This window comes from Necator americanus, chromosome V (assembly GCF_031761385.1).
Source record: "Necator americanus strain Aroian chromosome V, whole genome shotgun sequence".
Lineage (NCBI taxonomy): Eukaryota > Metazoa > Nematoda > Chromadorea > Rhabditida > Ancylostomatidae > Necator > Necator americanus.
In genome coordinates this window covers 21,330,591-21,342,961 of record NC_087375.1, presented here as the reverse complement: position 1 = coordinate 21,342,961, position 12,371 = coordinate 21,330,591, and the positions used below count along the sequence as shown (strand labels likewise).

General features: G+C 49.1%; 8 protein-coding genes across 12 annotated transcripts; 3 read left to right on the top strand and 5 right to left on the bottom strand.

Annotated features, from left to right (window-relative positions):
* Window positions 1–290: 290 nt before the first annotated feature.
* RB195_014699 (uncharacterized protein) lies at window positions 291–773 on the top strand (the record flags this gene model as incomplete). The annotated part of the gene is made up of 1 exon (XM_064205076.1): window positions 291–773. The coding sequence occupies one exon, from the start codon at window positions 291–293 to the stop codon at window positions 771–773; it is 483 nt and encodes a 160-aa protein (XP_064060957.1).
* A 1,621-nt stretch (window positions 774–2,394) lies between these two features.
* Window positions 2,395–3,720, bottom strand: RB195_014698 (uncharacterized protein; the record flags this gene model as incomplete). Its single annotated transcript, XM_064205075.1, has 1 exon — window positions 2,395–3,720. The coding sequence occupies one exon, from the start codon at window positions 3,718–3,720 to the stop codon at window positions 2,395–2,397; it is 1,326 nt and encodes a 441-aa protein (XP_064060956.1).
* RB195_014696 (uncharacterized protein) lies at window positions 2,395–6,530 on the bottom strand (the record flags this gene model as incomplete). 4 transcript variants are annotated; one of them, XM_064205073.1, is made up of 5 exons in its annotated part: window positions 2,395–3,836; window positions 4,018–4,162; window positions 4,619–5,761; window positions 5,884–6,071; window positions 6,125–6,530. In XM_064205073.1, the coding sequence occupies 5 exons, from the start codon at window positions 6,528–6,530 to the stop codon at window positions 2,395–2,397; spliced, it is 3,324 nt and encodes a 1,107-aa protein (XP_064060951.1). The 4 variants fall into 4 exon arrangements, with proteins under 4 accessions (XP_064060951.1, XP_064060952.1, XP_064060955.1 ...); XM_064205072.1 differs by lacking the exons at window positions 2,395–3,836; window positions 4,018–4,162 and having other exon boundaries at window positions 4,526–5,761; XM_064205071.1 differs by lacking the exons at window positions 2,395–3,836; window positions 4,018–4,162; window positions 5,884–6,071; window positions 6,125–6,530 and having other exon boundaries at window positions 4,526–5,533.
* RB195_014697 (uncharacterized protein) lies at window positions 5,740–6,024 on the top strand (the record flags this gene model as incomplete). Its single annotated transcript, XM_064205074.1, has 1 exon — window positions 5,740–6,024. The coding sequence occupies one exon, from the start codon at window positions 5,740–5,742 to the stop codon at window positions 6,022–6,024; it is 285 nt and encodes a 94-aa protein (XP_064060954.1).
* Window positions 6,531–7,028: 498 nt separating the features above from the next.
* On the bottom strand, window positions 7,029–7,880 carry RB195_014695 (uncharacterized protein; the record flags this gene model as incomplete). Its single annotated transcript, XM_064205069.1, has 1 exon — window positions 7,029–7,880. The coding sequence occupies one exon, from the start codon at window positions 7,878–7,880 to the stop codon at window positions 7,029–7,031; it is 852 nt and encodes a 283-aa protein (XP_064060950.1).
* A 21-nt stretch (window positions 7,881–7,901) lies between these two features.
* Window positions 7,902–8,186, bottom strand: RB195_014694 (uncharacterized protein; the record flags this gene model as incomplete). The annotated part of the gene is made up of 1 exon (XM_064205068.1): window positions 7,902–8,186. The coding sequence occupies one exon, from the start codon at window positions 8,184–8,186 to the stop codon at window positions 7,902–7,904; it is 285 nt and encodes a 94-aa protein (XP_064060949.1).
* Window positions 7,968–8,207, top strand: RB195_014693 (uncharacterized protein; the record flags this gene model as incomplete). The annotated part of the gene is made up of 1 exon (XM_064205067.1): window positions 7,968–8,207. The coding sequence occupies one exon, from the start codon at window positions 7,968–7,970 to the stop codon at window positions 8,205–8,207; it is 240 nt and encodes a 79-aa protein (XP_064060948.1).
* Window positions 8,208–11,669: 3,462 nt separating this feature from the next.
* Window positions 11,670–12,134, bottom strand: RB195_014692 (uncharacterized protein; the record flags this gene model as incomplete). Of its 2 annotated transcripts, none has more annotated exons than XM_064205066.1 (1): window positions 11,670–12,134. In XM_064205066.1, one exon carries the CDS (start codon window positions 12,132–12,134, stop codon window positions 11,670–11,672), a length of 465 nt encoding a protein of 154 aa, XP_064060946.1. The 2 variants fall into 2 exon arrangements, with proteins under 2 accessions (XP_064060946.1, XP_064060947.1); XM_064205065.1 differs by having other exon boundaries at window positions 11,670–12,065.
* Window positions 12,135–12,371: the final 237 nt, after the last annotated feature.

Here is a 12,371-nt window from a genome sequence, read left to right as displayed (position 1 = left end):
GGGGGGACCCAGGGCCGACTGCCCGGATCCGGAGGGGCCCTGCGCTGGGCTAGTCGCCGGATGGCGGCCTAGCCCCTCCGAACCCTGCGGGCTCGATCCGAGGGTCCCTTTCCCCCTGCCCCGACTTCCCCTTTGGGGGCCTCGGAACTGCCCCCCCCACGCCCCAATATGTTTCCTAGGGTGCAATGCGGTTACAAGGGTTTTACAATTAGGGTTTATCCTTATGACATCAATACACGACACGGCACGCACAAATAAGGTGGATCAATAAAGGGGCCAGTCGTGGCTAGATGGTTAAGTGGTTCTCGGCGGCAGATGGATTAGGGTTGCGGTTCGGACCCCGTGGGCAGCCAGCCAGGGATAGGGTTGTTGCGGTGGTGTGGCGGTGCGGCTATCGAACGAGGCGGAATATAACGCGACGCAACACGACACCACGAATAATGCGAATAAGAGACTGGTCCGAGATCGGGAGAGTGGCGAAAGAAAAACTGGGACCCCGACTGCTCGGTGCCAGCCTTTATATATGGCTGCCGCGTGGGAACGCTACCGTAATACATTGCCATTGGCAATGTTTCCCACGCGGTGCGCGAGAACGGAGGCCGGCTGGCTGGGAAAGTCGTGCCGGGCACGACACTGGGGGCAGCCGAAAAGAACCGCTAGGGCGAAGATGGAGGCCTGATGGTACTGGCCACAAGTGGGACCTCGAAGGGCCAATGGTTGCCGAGAACCGGTCATCTACGAGTCAGACAAACACAACCTACGGGTTATTCTAGCTGCCGCCCATGCTTACCTAAGACTACAGGACGGCAGGTTATGCCCGCAGGCAAAGGTCTTGCCTGATGACGACGTAGACGACTCGTGGCGTTGTACTGGTTCGCTCGACAAGTGGTTGACCATGAAGACGACGTTGAATAGGAGGAGACGGCGATGTGCAGCGGCTCGACATATACAACAACGACTTAACATGGGTTCAGCGGCTCCACATGGGTTCAGTGGTGCGAGATGGGTTTTTCCTGAGGGGGGTGGAAGTCCCATGTCGAAAGATGGCGTCAAGCAAACGAAAGGGGGTCATTGATTGGTCCCTTCCCTCACAAAGTGAGCCGTACAACGGTGGTGGTGGTAAGTATGGTGGTAAGTGCGGTGGTGAAGATGGTTTATTATGTCGTGATGAGATAGTGGATGGAATGTTGCCGTGTGGTGGTTGACTGCAGATGGTAAGGGTGGTATGTGGTTTGTGGTACGATGCGTTGGTAAGATGGTATGTGGTTGTGGCGTGGTAAGATGGGTATGTGCGTGGTAAAGTGGTTAGTAATGGGATGATGGAAAGGGCAACTAAGAAGGAAAAGGATAACGATTAGACAAAGAATAACAAAGAATAAACCTAAAAGAATGACTTCTATGTAAGGAAGTAAAGGGCGGAGCGCTATTGCGCAATAACTATAGAGATATTACGAAATAAGAGAAAACTTCAAAAAGATGAGTGTTAGACTACAAATCTAAAATAATGAATAATATAATACGAGAAAAACATATAACTACACACTATAATAAAAGAAGAAGAGAAACAGAAACAACTAAATGATAATAATAAAGGAAGAAAGACATAATGTACAAAGGTATGATAAGAGGGAGAATCTAAGAGAAGTGAAAGATGGAAGGGATTGGTTACAAGGAATGAATGATAAAGGTGCTGCAATAGATGATGAGAAGGTAAAAGAAGTGATAAACACGAGTACGATACAAGTGAACACGAAAAAGTAAAAAGGTGGATGAAAAAGGTGGCTTACGTGCGTTTGCGACGGCGACGCCAAGGAGTAAGATGGATTTCACAACCTATGCAGACAAGGGTACGCTAACTACCGTAATACTGGTCCTAGACGGAGAAGGTGGATTGGAGCGCAAAAACTCGAGGGTGAGTAAGAAATGGCTGTACAGTCGCCGAAAGGGTATAGAGATGCGGATTAGGACGCGGACCAATGCGGTGCGATGTGGTGGGTTACGGAAGGGTGCGTTGGTATGCGGAAGAATGCGGCAGGGTGCGGAAGGATGCGGAGGGATGCGGTAGGGTGCGGAAGAGTAGGAAGGGATGCGGTCTAATGCGGAAGGGTGCGGAAGGATACGGTGGGTTGCGGAAGGATGCGGAGGGATGCGGAAAGGGCAAAAAATAGTGGAATAAAGTGGTAATTAAGTGGTAAACGTGGAAATAAACGGTAAAACATGGGAATAAGTAGTAAAATGTGGTAATAAGGGCTAAAACACAACAATACAGGAAATGGTAAAGTGGAATAAAATGCAATGGAAATGGCACCGAAAGCAAAAAAGACATCAAATTAAAGGTGTAAAAGCATCAAACGAGAAAACAAAAAGCACAAAATACTAAGAGCAAGTAACTACTCACGCTCGCTTCGTACCAAGTGCAAATCGTACCCGTTTGGCTGCTCGTGGTGGTTGGATTCGTGTGGGTTGCAGTTGTTGGCGGCTCTTCTTCGGTCGTGGGTCTTCCTTTGCAGAAATCTCCAATGGATGTAGTTGATTGATCGTTCTCTGCAACTCATGACCGTTTGCAATGCGGACAGCGGCTGATCTGGGTATGTTGGATTCGGTGCGGTGGATAGTGGTTATGATGGCTAAAGGCCATTGTCCACGTGGAACATTCTTATCGGCAATGAGAACAACGTCTCCTACCGATGGAATGAGTGGACTTGATCTTCCTTGATGGATACGGTGTTGGTGACGTGCGGATATTGCGGATAAGTAGTCTTCGTACCAAATGTCCCAGAAGTTGTTCAATACGGCGAGTGTCTCCTTATACCATTCGGAAAGACGGTTTGGAGGGATGTAGAGAGGGTTGTGGTGTGGAGATGGTAATTGGAGTTCCACTTGCGGTGAGACGAAATCTAAATGGGAAAGTGGTAATAGGGTATGTTTGATGGCTTTCTTGAATGCGGATTTGAGGAGACCGACTAGACGTTCATAAAATCCTCCTTTCCATGGGGAAAGAGGAGTGATGAACCTCCATTTGATCTTGCGGTTGGCGAGTTGAGTGGATATCTTTTCTTTGGCTTTGCGGTTATAGATGGTGCTTTGTAGGGAATCGTTGGCTGAGCGGAAAGTGGTGGCATTGTCGCTGATAATGAGGTCCGGAGTGCCTCTGCGAGCAATGAAACGGCGAAAGGCGAGTAAAAACTCGAATGCGGTGTTGTTGTGGACTAACTCGAGATGTACAGCGCGGGTTGCCATACAGGTGAAGAGACAGATCCAAATCTTGGCCTGAGAATGGAGCTGATCTCTATAATAAAGTGGTCCTAAGTAGTCTAGTCCAACCTTCTGGAACGATCTAGAGCGGTTGACTCGTTCCGGAGGGAGACTAGGCATCTCAGGATAGCGGTAAGCGTGTCCTTGGGCTCTTCTACATACTGTGCAGAGCCGAAGGATCCTGGTGACGGTGGTTTTTATGGAAGGGATAAAATATGATGTGCGGAGAGCGGCTATTGTGGCATGAACACCTGAATGGAATCTGGTCTTGTGGTGGTACATAACGAGAAGATGGACAAAGTGGTGCTCCGGAATAAGAAGGATAGGTGCAGATGACTGAGACGAAGTCCGAGCATGGTCTAATCGATTAGGACATCGGATCAATCCATCTGCAGCGCGGTGAGCGTTGTACTTATCCAATGGTAGTCGTTTCAACGTAGATTCACTCTCGCGGTAATGCTCCATGATGAGGAGAGTTTCCGCGTTGGTGATCTCCGAGGCTGAAACGTCCTTGGACAGAACAGCAGTGGCTAGGTTGAGGGTGTAATTGCGGATGCGGGTTACGCGGTTGAACGGATGAGCTTAAGGTAACTACTAGTGGCACGGAAGCGAAGTGGTGATTCATATGGTTGTGTCGGAAGGACACTAAGGGCCTGAAACTCGTGCTCCGCCTCAGGACAGAGATCCTGAGGTAGGGGAAAGTCCGTATTGGCCTTAGGCCAATCCGACTGTGGAGAACGAAGGAAGGATGGTCCATGCCACCAGATGTGGTTGACAGCGTCAGCGGTCGAAAGTCCACGAGTTGCACAGTCAGTGGATTAGAGTCTGACTGCACATAGTAGAACTTCGTCTGAACGTCTGTCTTGTGGAAAGTGGTTAAAATGGTGCGGATCTCGTTCACTCGATTCTGAACGAATCGTTTAAGTGGACGAGACGAGTGGATCCAATGGAGCGCTATCTTCGAGTCAGAAAAGAAGTGGATGGTGCGGATTTTAAGATGGAGTTGGTGATGGAGGAAGCGTGCTAGACGCACACTTATTAGGGATGCGAGCAACTCTAATCGTGGCATAGTCATCTGGAGTTTAGCCGTTGCTAACAATGACTTAGCCATGATTAGCTGTGAAGAAGTGGTTGATGGTGAGCGGCTAATAAGGTAGGCACAACAGGCAAAGAGACGTTGTGAGGCGTCTCCAAAGACTGCGAGCTCATAAGTGGTGTTGCGATTTGCGGAAGCGATGAAACGTGGAATTGGTGGCAACGGATGTTTGAGCTACTGGACCAATTCGTCCCATCGCTGATGGTCTTCTTGGTCAAATTGAGTGTCCCACCGGTATTCCTTCTTCCAGATGTCCTGGATGAATACCTTGAAGGGCACTAAAAATGGTGTGAGAAGACCAAGTGGATCAAAGGTGGATGAACATGCACTGAGCGCTGTGCGCTTCGAGTACACTTTCGCGGATGCGGTTTTAAGTGGTATGAGAAGGGTGTCGGTGCGTGAATTCCAGGAAATACCAAGGAGCTTCACGGAAGATGGATTCCTGACTCGATCAGATGGCTCGATGGACTGCTTAACGGTGTTGGAGTTGCACAAGAACTCTCGAAGGTTCATGTGCATGGAGTTGAATAGGGATTTGGAAGAGCGGTACTTCTTAATGGCTTGTCGCTCGGACGAGGCACTAAGAAGGATGTTGTCGACGTAGATGTTGTGCTCGATCTCCTTATGGAGTGGCTTCGATGGTTCAAGATGGAGGTAATACAGTATGGATGCGGCTAAAAGGAATGGTGATGCGGTTATACCGAATTGTACGCGGGTAAACCGGAAGGTCCGAAGATTATACGCAGTTGGTGGTAGGTTAGGGTTGCGAAGCCAAAGGAAACGAGTGGCATCCCGTTGATTACGTTGTAGACGAATCTGAAGGAAAGCCTTCTCTACGTCGGCAATAAGGAGATATGGTGTTAAGCGGCTACGGAGAAGAATTCCTACCATGTCTGGTAGGATTGCGGGGCCAGAGTGGAGACAGTCGTTTAAGCTCGGTGCGCCTCTGTAGAGGGAGGACGCATCGAACACGACTCTCAATTTAGTGGTGGCCGATGTTTCCTTTATGACTGCCTGATGCGGGATATAATAGACTCTGTGGTCGTCGAACTGGTGCTCGTCGACCTCCTCTATTATGCCCTGCTCCAGGTAGTCGGTAAAGGTTGCGGTATATGCTTTCCATAGGGATGGTTTGGTTTGGAAGGAACGGTACTGGCTCTGAAGACGCTTAAGGGCTAACATTTTGTTGTCGGCAAGGCGAGGATGGCATGACTTCCAGGGAAATTGAACGTGCAAGTAGCCGTCAATCACCTGGGCGGTATCCTGAAAACGTTTCAGGATCCGTGCGTCCTCTTCCTTGTCGACAGAGGGATCGGGATCCTCGGTTATGCCTAAACGGTCGAGGTCCCATAGGCGGGTGATGTCGTCTTCAGAGCGAGGTGGTGTAGATGGTAATGTGGTTAGATGGTTCTGCGATTGTCTCAGTAAATCAACGAAAAAAGGTTGAACCCGAGACAACTGGTCCGAATCGCGTGTTAACGAGCATCAATCCTAAGGGTATCGACTACTTCTGGGAGGTCCTTTTTCAGGACCTCCCAGAAGTAGTCGATACCCAGCAAGATATCTGGCGTAACGTGGCGACTGATGGTAAGGCTGTCTGGGTTAATGCGGAATGTGCGGAGTGCGTGTTTGTCTTCTTTACTGAGACGATATGGTTTGAACTGGGAAGTTAGAACTTCCTGAGTTCGTAGGGTTACGGGGAATGGTTTGTTTGCGGCATCTAAGAGGGTAGCGTCGACTGGATTCTACCGGATTCTTGGGTCGAACGATGACCTCCGAATCCGATGACGGTCAGCGGCTTGTGGTCGTAGGGCTTAAGGGATAGGCGCTTAGTGGCTGCGTTACTTATGAAGCTGTTTTGGGCTCCTGAATCCAGCATGACGTTGACCGTTTCAAGGATCTTCGTCTTAGGATTACGAATGTGAGCCTTAACAGTCATAAGAAGAGGGCGTTGGTGGTTGGATGAAGTGGTAAGGGTGGTAGGGTCGTCGACCGGACGGCAATCAAGTGTGTTATGCATCTCATCGTCCGTGTCGGCGACATGGCTACTGGATTCTGGGCTGGAATGGTTTCTGCGGCGTACGGGCGAAAGACTATCGCGCGGATTAGCACGAAATCTGACCCCGTAAGGTGGTGAAGATGGAGACGGTGAGTGGCGGCGTTGGTTGCGGTGGCACATTCGCTCTGAATCACGTTCAGATCTACGATAGGGAGAATGGTTGCGATGAGACTGATGGTGGTAGTCTCTGTCGCGGGGGTGGCGCCTAGATGGTGAATAGGGATAATCGTACGATGAAGAGGAATAGCGTGAAGAACTTCTTTCCCGGGACGATTCCCTAGAAGGGTACCGTCCGCGGGGAGAACGATAAGTATATCGATCATAACGAGCACTATTACGACTATTACGACGATTATCATTAGAACGCCTAGACCTATCACGAGAAAAACGCGAAACAGATGAATACGAACAAAGTATGGCTTGGTGGTTACGTTGGCAGTAACGACAATCCGGAGCCCGGCAAGAGTTGGCCATGTGCCCTGGTTGGACACATTTCCAACAGAGGTCCAGGTTCCGCACTATCATACGGCGAACGTAGGTCTGCATAGATGTGGTGCAGCGGGTCGAGCGATGGCTCCTCGACCCGCAGAAACAACATCTATGCGGATCATAAAGTGGTTATGGAGATGGTGAGCGGTTGCGGTATGTGGTGGATAATGCGGAATAGGGTTGATCGTGGCTAGGTGGAGGACAGTGGCTATCGTCAAGCTTCTCAAGTTCTTGAATAAACACATCAATACCAGCAAGAAACTCATGCATCTTCCAAATCGTACCTGACCGGTGTTCCATCCTGTTCACTTCCAGCTGAGTCTCTTGTGGGAACTTGCTGCGAATGAGCTTCTTGAGCGATAGCGATGTTGACGTGTCCTCGATGCGGTTGAGCTGCAGGATACATGCTTGGATCTGGCATAACGTGTCCCTCTGCGATGAAGCGGCGGCAGACGACGCTGGCAAGTTCTCTAATTTCTGCAAAAAGAAATTATGGGTGAACTGCGGACGGTCATACCGTCTGCGTAGGACTTCAATGGCTAGGTGGTAGTTGGAGGGATCGGTTATGTCGTACCCCTGTACAACAAGTGCGGCGCTACCTTTAAGGCTGCTACTAAGATGGATAAATTTGGCAGCGGTGGATAGGGATGGATTGTCGTGGACCGCGGTCTTGAATTTGGCCCAAAAATCGTAATAGATGGAGAAATCCCCATCAAAGGTAGGCAGCTCTACCTTGCGGAGTTGTACATTCATGGTATCCGCAGCAGGGTATGGTGGTGATGAGCCTCCGGACATATGCGGTGGTGTTAGGGTAGGGTTTCTGATGGATGTGACATCCATCGGCTCATCAGTGGTGTTAGTAGGGTTATATTGTGGTGTGGTGGATGCGCTTATGGTGGTGCGAAGCATATCCGCAAGTTCGGTTTCCTTGCGGATAAGATCGTCGAGGGCAAAGATGGTAGCGGTTGCGGTTGGTTCCATTTCGTCACCTTTGTGATCGCGCTAGTAGATGTCAAAGGCATCCATAAGCTCTATGGCGTTTGGTTGGTTTTCGATAAAGCTTATGGCATGTTCGTGGCGCTGTTGGAATGTCTCCAATGCTATTTCAATGGAGATCTTGGCGTTTCCCATGTCCTCGATTCGACACTGGAGAGTGCGGAGCTGTACTGCAGGGTGGGCGTCCGAACGGAAGATGGTCGGGTAGTTGGAGTTCGCCGAGTTGACCAGCCGCGTCAAATTGTTGATCGCGTTGGTCAAGCGTGCTTTGCAGCCACGGAGCGTAGACATGATAGCCGTATCGTAGAGTGATACCACCTAAAAATGTCGTATATAATATGCTGTTGCCATGTAGGATATACGATGCGCGGACATGCGGTGAAAGATGGTGTGGTTGGGACGTGGGAGCACGGACAGCACCGAGGCGGGGAATCTGCGACAGGAGAGAGGAACCCCGTCAACGGGCACACAAGGACCCAGAGTGGCTAATGCCACAACAACAAGGTGCCAACACTACAAACGAAGGGATGAGGATGCGGATTCGCGGATGCAAGGGCCATAGGTAGATCATCGGTCTGGCGCGTGCGGATATGCGGCTTGTGAGAGCCATAGGCTAGTGGTGTGCGACTTCCGATCCTAGGTTCCCACCGGGACCCACTACACCTTCCCTCCTACAAGCTGCACTAACCGCAAGGCGCTTAAGGAGCCTACATCCCAAAATGCGTGCACGCAGGAGTGCCAGGGCAACTACCGCTATGGAGATTATACCCCTAGGATTGCTGCCACCAACCCTAAGGGTAACCCTGGTTCAGTACTCTACATGTGGGATGCAATAGCCCCAGTCGTGACCCTCGCACATGAACCCTTGCACTCGCAAACCCAACCCCCAGGCTCGAGTGCAGTGCCAGCTCACTGTTGATGGGCACGCGGCACGTCATGGGCAGCGTAGGGCAGCGAGTGCCCCTACGGGATCGCCCAGCGCACGACAACGGGCTCGGTTCGCCGATGCACCATTGTCGTGTCCCGGGTCCGCTCTGAGTAGGAGCAGCAGGCATCGGTGGGGGGACCCAGGGCCGACTACCCGGATCCGGAGGGGCCCTGCGCTGGGCTAGTCGCCGGATGGCGGCCTAGCCCCTTCGAACCCTGCGGGCTCGATCCGAGGGTCCCGTCCCCCCTGCCCCGACTCCCCCTTTGGGGGCCTCGGGGCTGCCCCTTTGATCCCACGCCCCAATATGTTTCCTAGGGTGCAATGCGGTTACAAGGGTTTTACAATTAAGGTTTATCCTTATGACATCAATACACGACACGGCACGCACAAATAAGGTGGATCAATAAAGGGGCCAGTCATGGCTAGATGGTTAAGTGGTTCTCGGCGGCAGATGGATTAGGGTTGCGGTTCGGACCCCGTGGACAGCCAGCCAGGGATAGGGTTGTTGCGGTGGTGTGGCGGTGCGGCTATCGAACGAGGCGGAATATAACGCGACGCAACACGACACCACGAATAATGCGAATAAGAGACTGGTCCGAGATCGGGAGAGTGGCGAAAGAAATCCTGGAACCCCGACTGCTCGGTGCCAGCCCTTATATATGGCTGCCGCGTGGGAACGCTACCGTAATACATTGCCATTGGCAATGTTTCCCACGCGGCGCGCGAGAACGGCGGCCGGCTGGCTGGGAAAGTCGTGCCGGGCACGACACATAAGATGCCTAAGTAGGCAGCCTACTGATTACTCGAACACTTCTGTACAATCATTCACTTTTTCTTTGAAAAAAAAACTGTGGTTGTGCGAACTTAGTTAATGGCTCAAGAAATGTTTAGTTAACGATAGTTTAGTTAATAAAATTTAAAAGAAAATTTTCAACCTGCCTCTATAATCGGAGGACTAATCACTTTCACTGTTTTGCAAATTTGGAGGTAAACATTGATGTACAGTATATATAAAAGTATATTAACCCTCACTAACATATGGGAGATACTAACTTGCCTTAACAAAAGACAACAATAAAACAGTAGAATAAAATATCTCTTCGATCATATCATGAGAGTGCTGACTGGGAACGGCGGTCTGCTCTCATCCTGAAAAAGGACCTGCCATCACGCGATGGTTGCTTCACGGGACACCATATGGAGTGGGGGGAATGTGTATGCGTAAACGGGACAAAATCTGGAATTTGAATAGAGAACATCTTCTACTATGTAATAGATTGATACACACTTATTTATCGTGTCAACTGCCTGTTTTAACTATTGTGTGCTAAAGCTCGCCATCTACGGAATCTGACATGCACATTTTTACGCAGCAATATTGGAAGTCGATGGGAGTACCTGCGATCCAAATGCAACATATCAGGAAGGTGGGGTTGGACAGCAGCGTTAAATAGGCAGTGGAGTTCATGTACCTCAGAATGAACAGACACAAATGCATTTGAAGTGATTCCCAAACAACTCAATCAAAACCGACGAAGAATGAGATCGTTGTCGCAATCGCTTTTGTCTGCCACAAATGACGGCAAAATATAAAAGCACTCTTATTCCTAAATTCTCTGCATGCTATTGGCTATTGGTGGGTGCGAGATATTAGCGTGTGATATATGAGATGCTAAACGTTTTGAACATCTCTTGTCATTTATTCAGAAGAACCCTGCAACTCAATTCCAGAGGAAGTTTGCTTTGAATGCTTGGAAAAGTTTGGAAAAAATTCAATAAATTCAATAAATAAAAATTTGAAGACTCTATTCTTCACCGAAATCTATCGAAATCTTTTTCATTTTCCACCTTATTCAACCAAACATGTTCCTGTAGAGGTTCACATGTTAACGTCACACGACATTTAAATGTTCTCTCTAGATGTACGCGGCTATGGAAGTGTGGACAAATGCATAGAGTTGGAAGGAAAATGTATCATAACTTATACAAAAAGATTAGAAGATAGATTGGCTTTTTTTGCCTTAATCAGGACAAGTAAGGATATTGATTCTGAAGGTACAACTTAATCCGTGCCTCCCTTTGGTAGTTTCCCATATTTTCTAATGCTGAGAGTATGTCGGCAGGACACTGACCGACTGTTCTTCGCATGATGTCATCGATGGCGAAGTTAACCAGAAAGGGTCCAGTAACTGCCCCTTGTCTTACTACAGTTACCACTTCAAACGGTGTTGTACAACCGGCTAGAGTTCACAGTGCGGCAATTGTTTGTTGATTCATGTCATCAAGTAGGCGAACGAAATTTTCTGGTACTGCATCTGCGCGAAACGCGTTAAGGAGACAGCCTTGATGAGGAAAGTCAAAAGCGGCTATAAAGGCTTTCAAAGGCTTTCATAGAAAGGCTGATTGCATTGACTCCGAATACCACTCCCAAATTTCGATCACTCTTCTGACGATGAACACCTGGTCAATCGCAGATCGGCCAGGACGAGGCGCCAGCATGCTCGCCGCGAGTTGTTTTTCGCGATGTCTAATAAGTCGGTCCAAGATACTAAAGTTTGTGCATAACTCACCAGTGAGATTCCGCGATAGCTTGAGGGTTTCGCGACTGATAACTTCTTGTTGAAAGGATTTATGATAGCGTGTCTCCACTAGTCAGACATTTTTTCGTCGATTCATATTGAGCACATGATCTTTGTCATCTCACGAATTAGAGATGGAGGCAGAGATTTCAGCATTTCTGCGCTAACTCTGTCGTGTCCAACTTTTCATCTTCTGGATACAGACCAGAGCCTCGAGTTTAGCAGGTGATACGGGTAGCCGATTCGGCAAGGTGTTGAAGTGATCCCTCAAATTGATGGACTTGCCTCGCCGACAGCGACTTCATTAGCAGTGTTGAAGAATGGGGAACATCTTTTCATTTTGCCGCTGTACTGTCTTAGTAAAACATAGGCTTCATCCAGGTTCTTGTCCTCCCACTCCTTTTCAACCTCGTTCGCTCTTGACGTCCGCTTATTCTCACGATTAAATTTCACCCGACGACGCAACCTCCTTATCAGACGAATTTCCTGGTTGAAATCACCAGTGGTGCTGGTGGCACATACAAAATCGTACGTGGATCTTGTCTCTGCAGGTGCTAAGGCAAACTTATTTCGCGGCACTAGAACTGGGAACGTTTCATTCGCAGCGTCCTGGATGCACTTTTTGGAGGAATCTGCATCACAAAGCTTCCTCCTGGTCCGCATTCCAAACGCATGAACAGATACTCGTTGACGGAATTTCTTTCTGCACTCTTTGTTTTTCAGACTTGACATGTTAATCGATCAAGTAGAAACTCCTCGATTTCTTTTCTGGAACCGTATTCTGAATCTGAGAAGAACTGGACAGTAGTCAGATTTTGAAGTGACGTTCCAGGCAGCTCTAGATTTCGGAATATCCGATTTAGACATATTCCTCTTCAGAACTTAGACGAACTGATGTTCAAGAATTTTTGTTTTTCGCGTGCGCCGTTCTTCAGGCGTCAAAAGGGTAGGCCTTTGCTACGTAAGCTG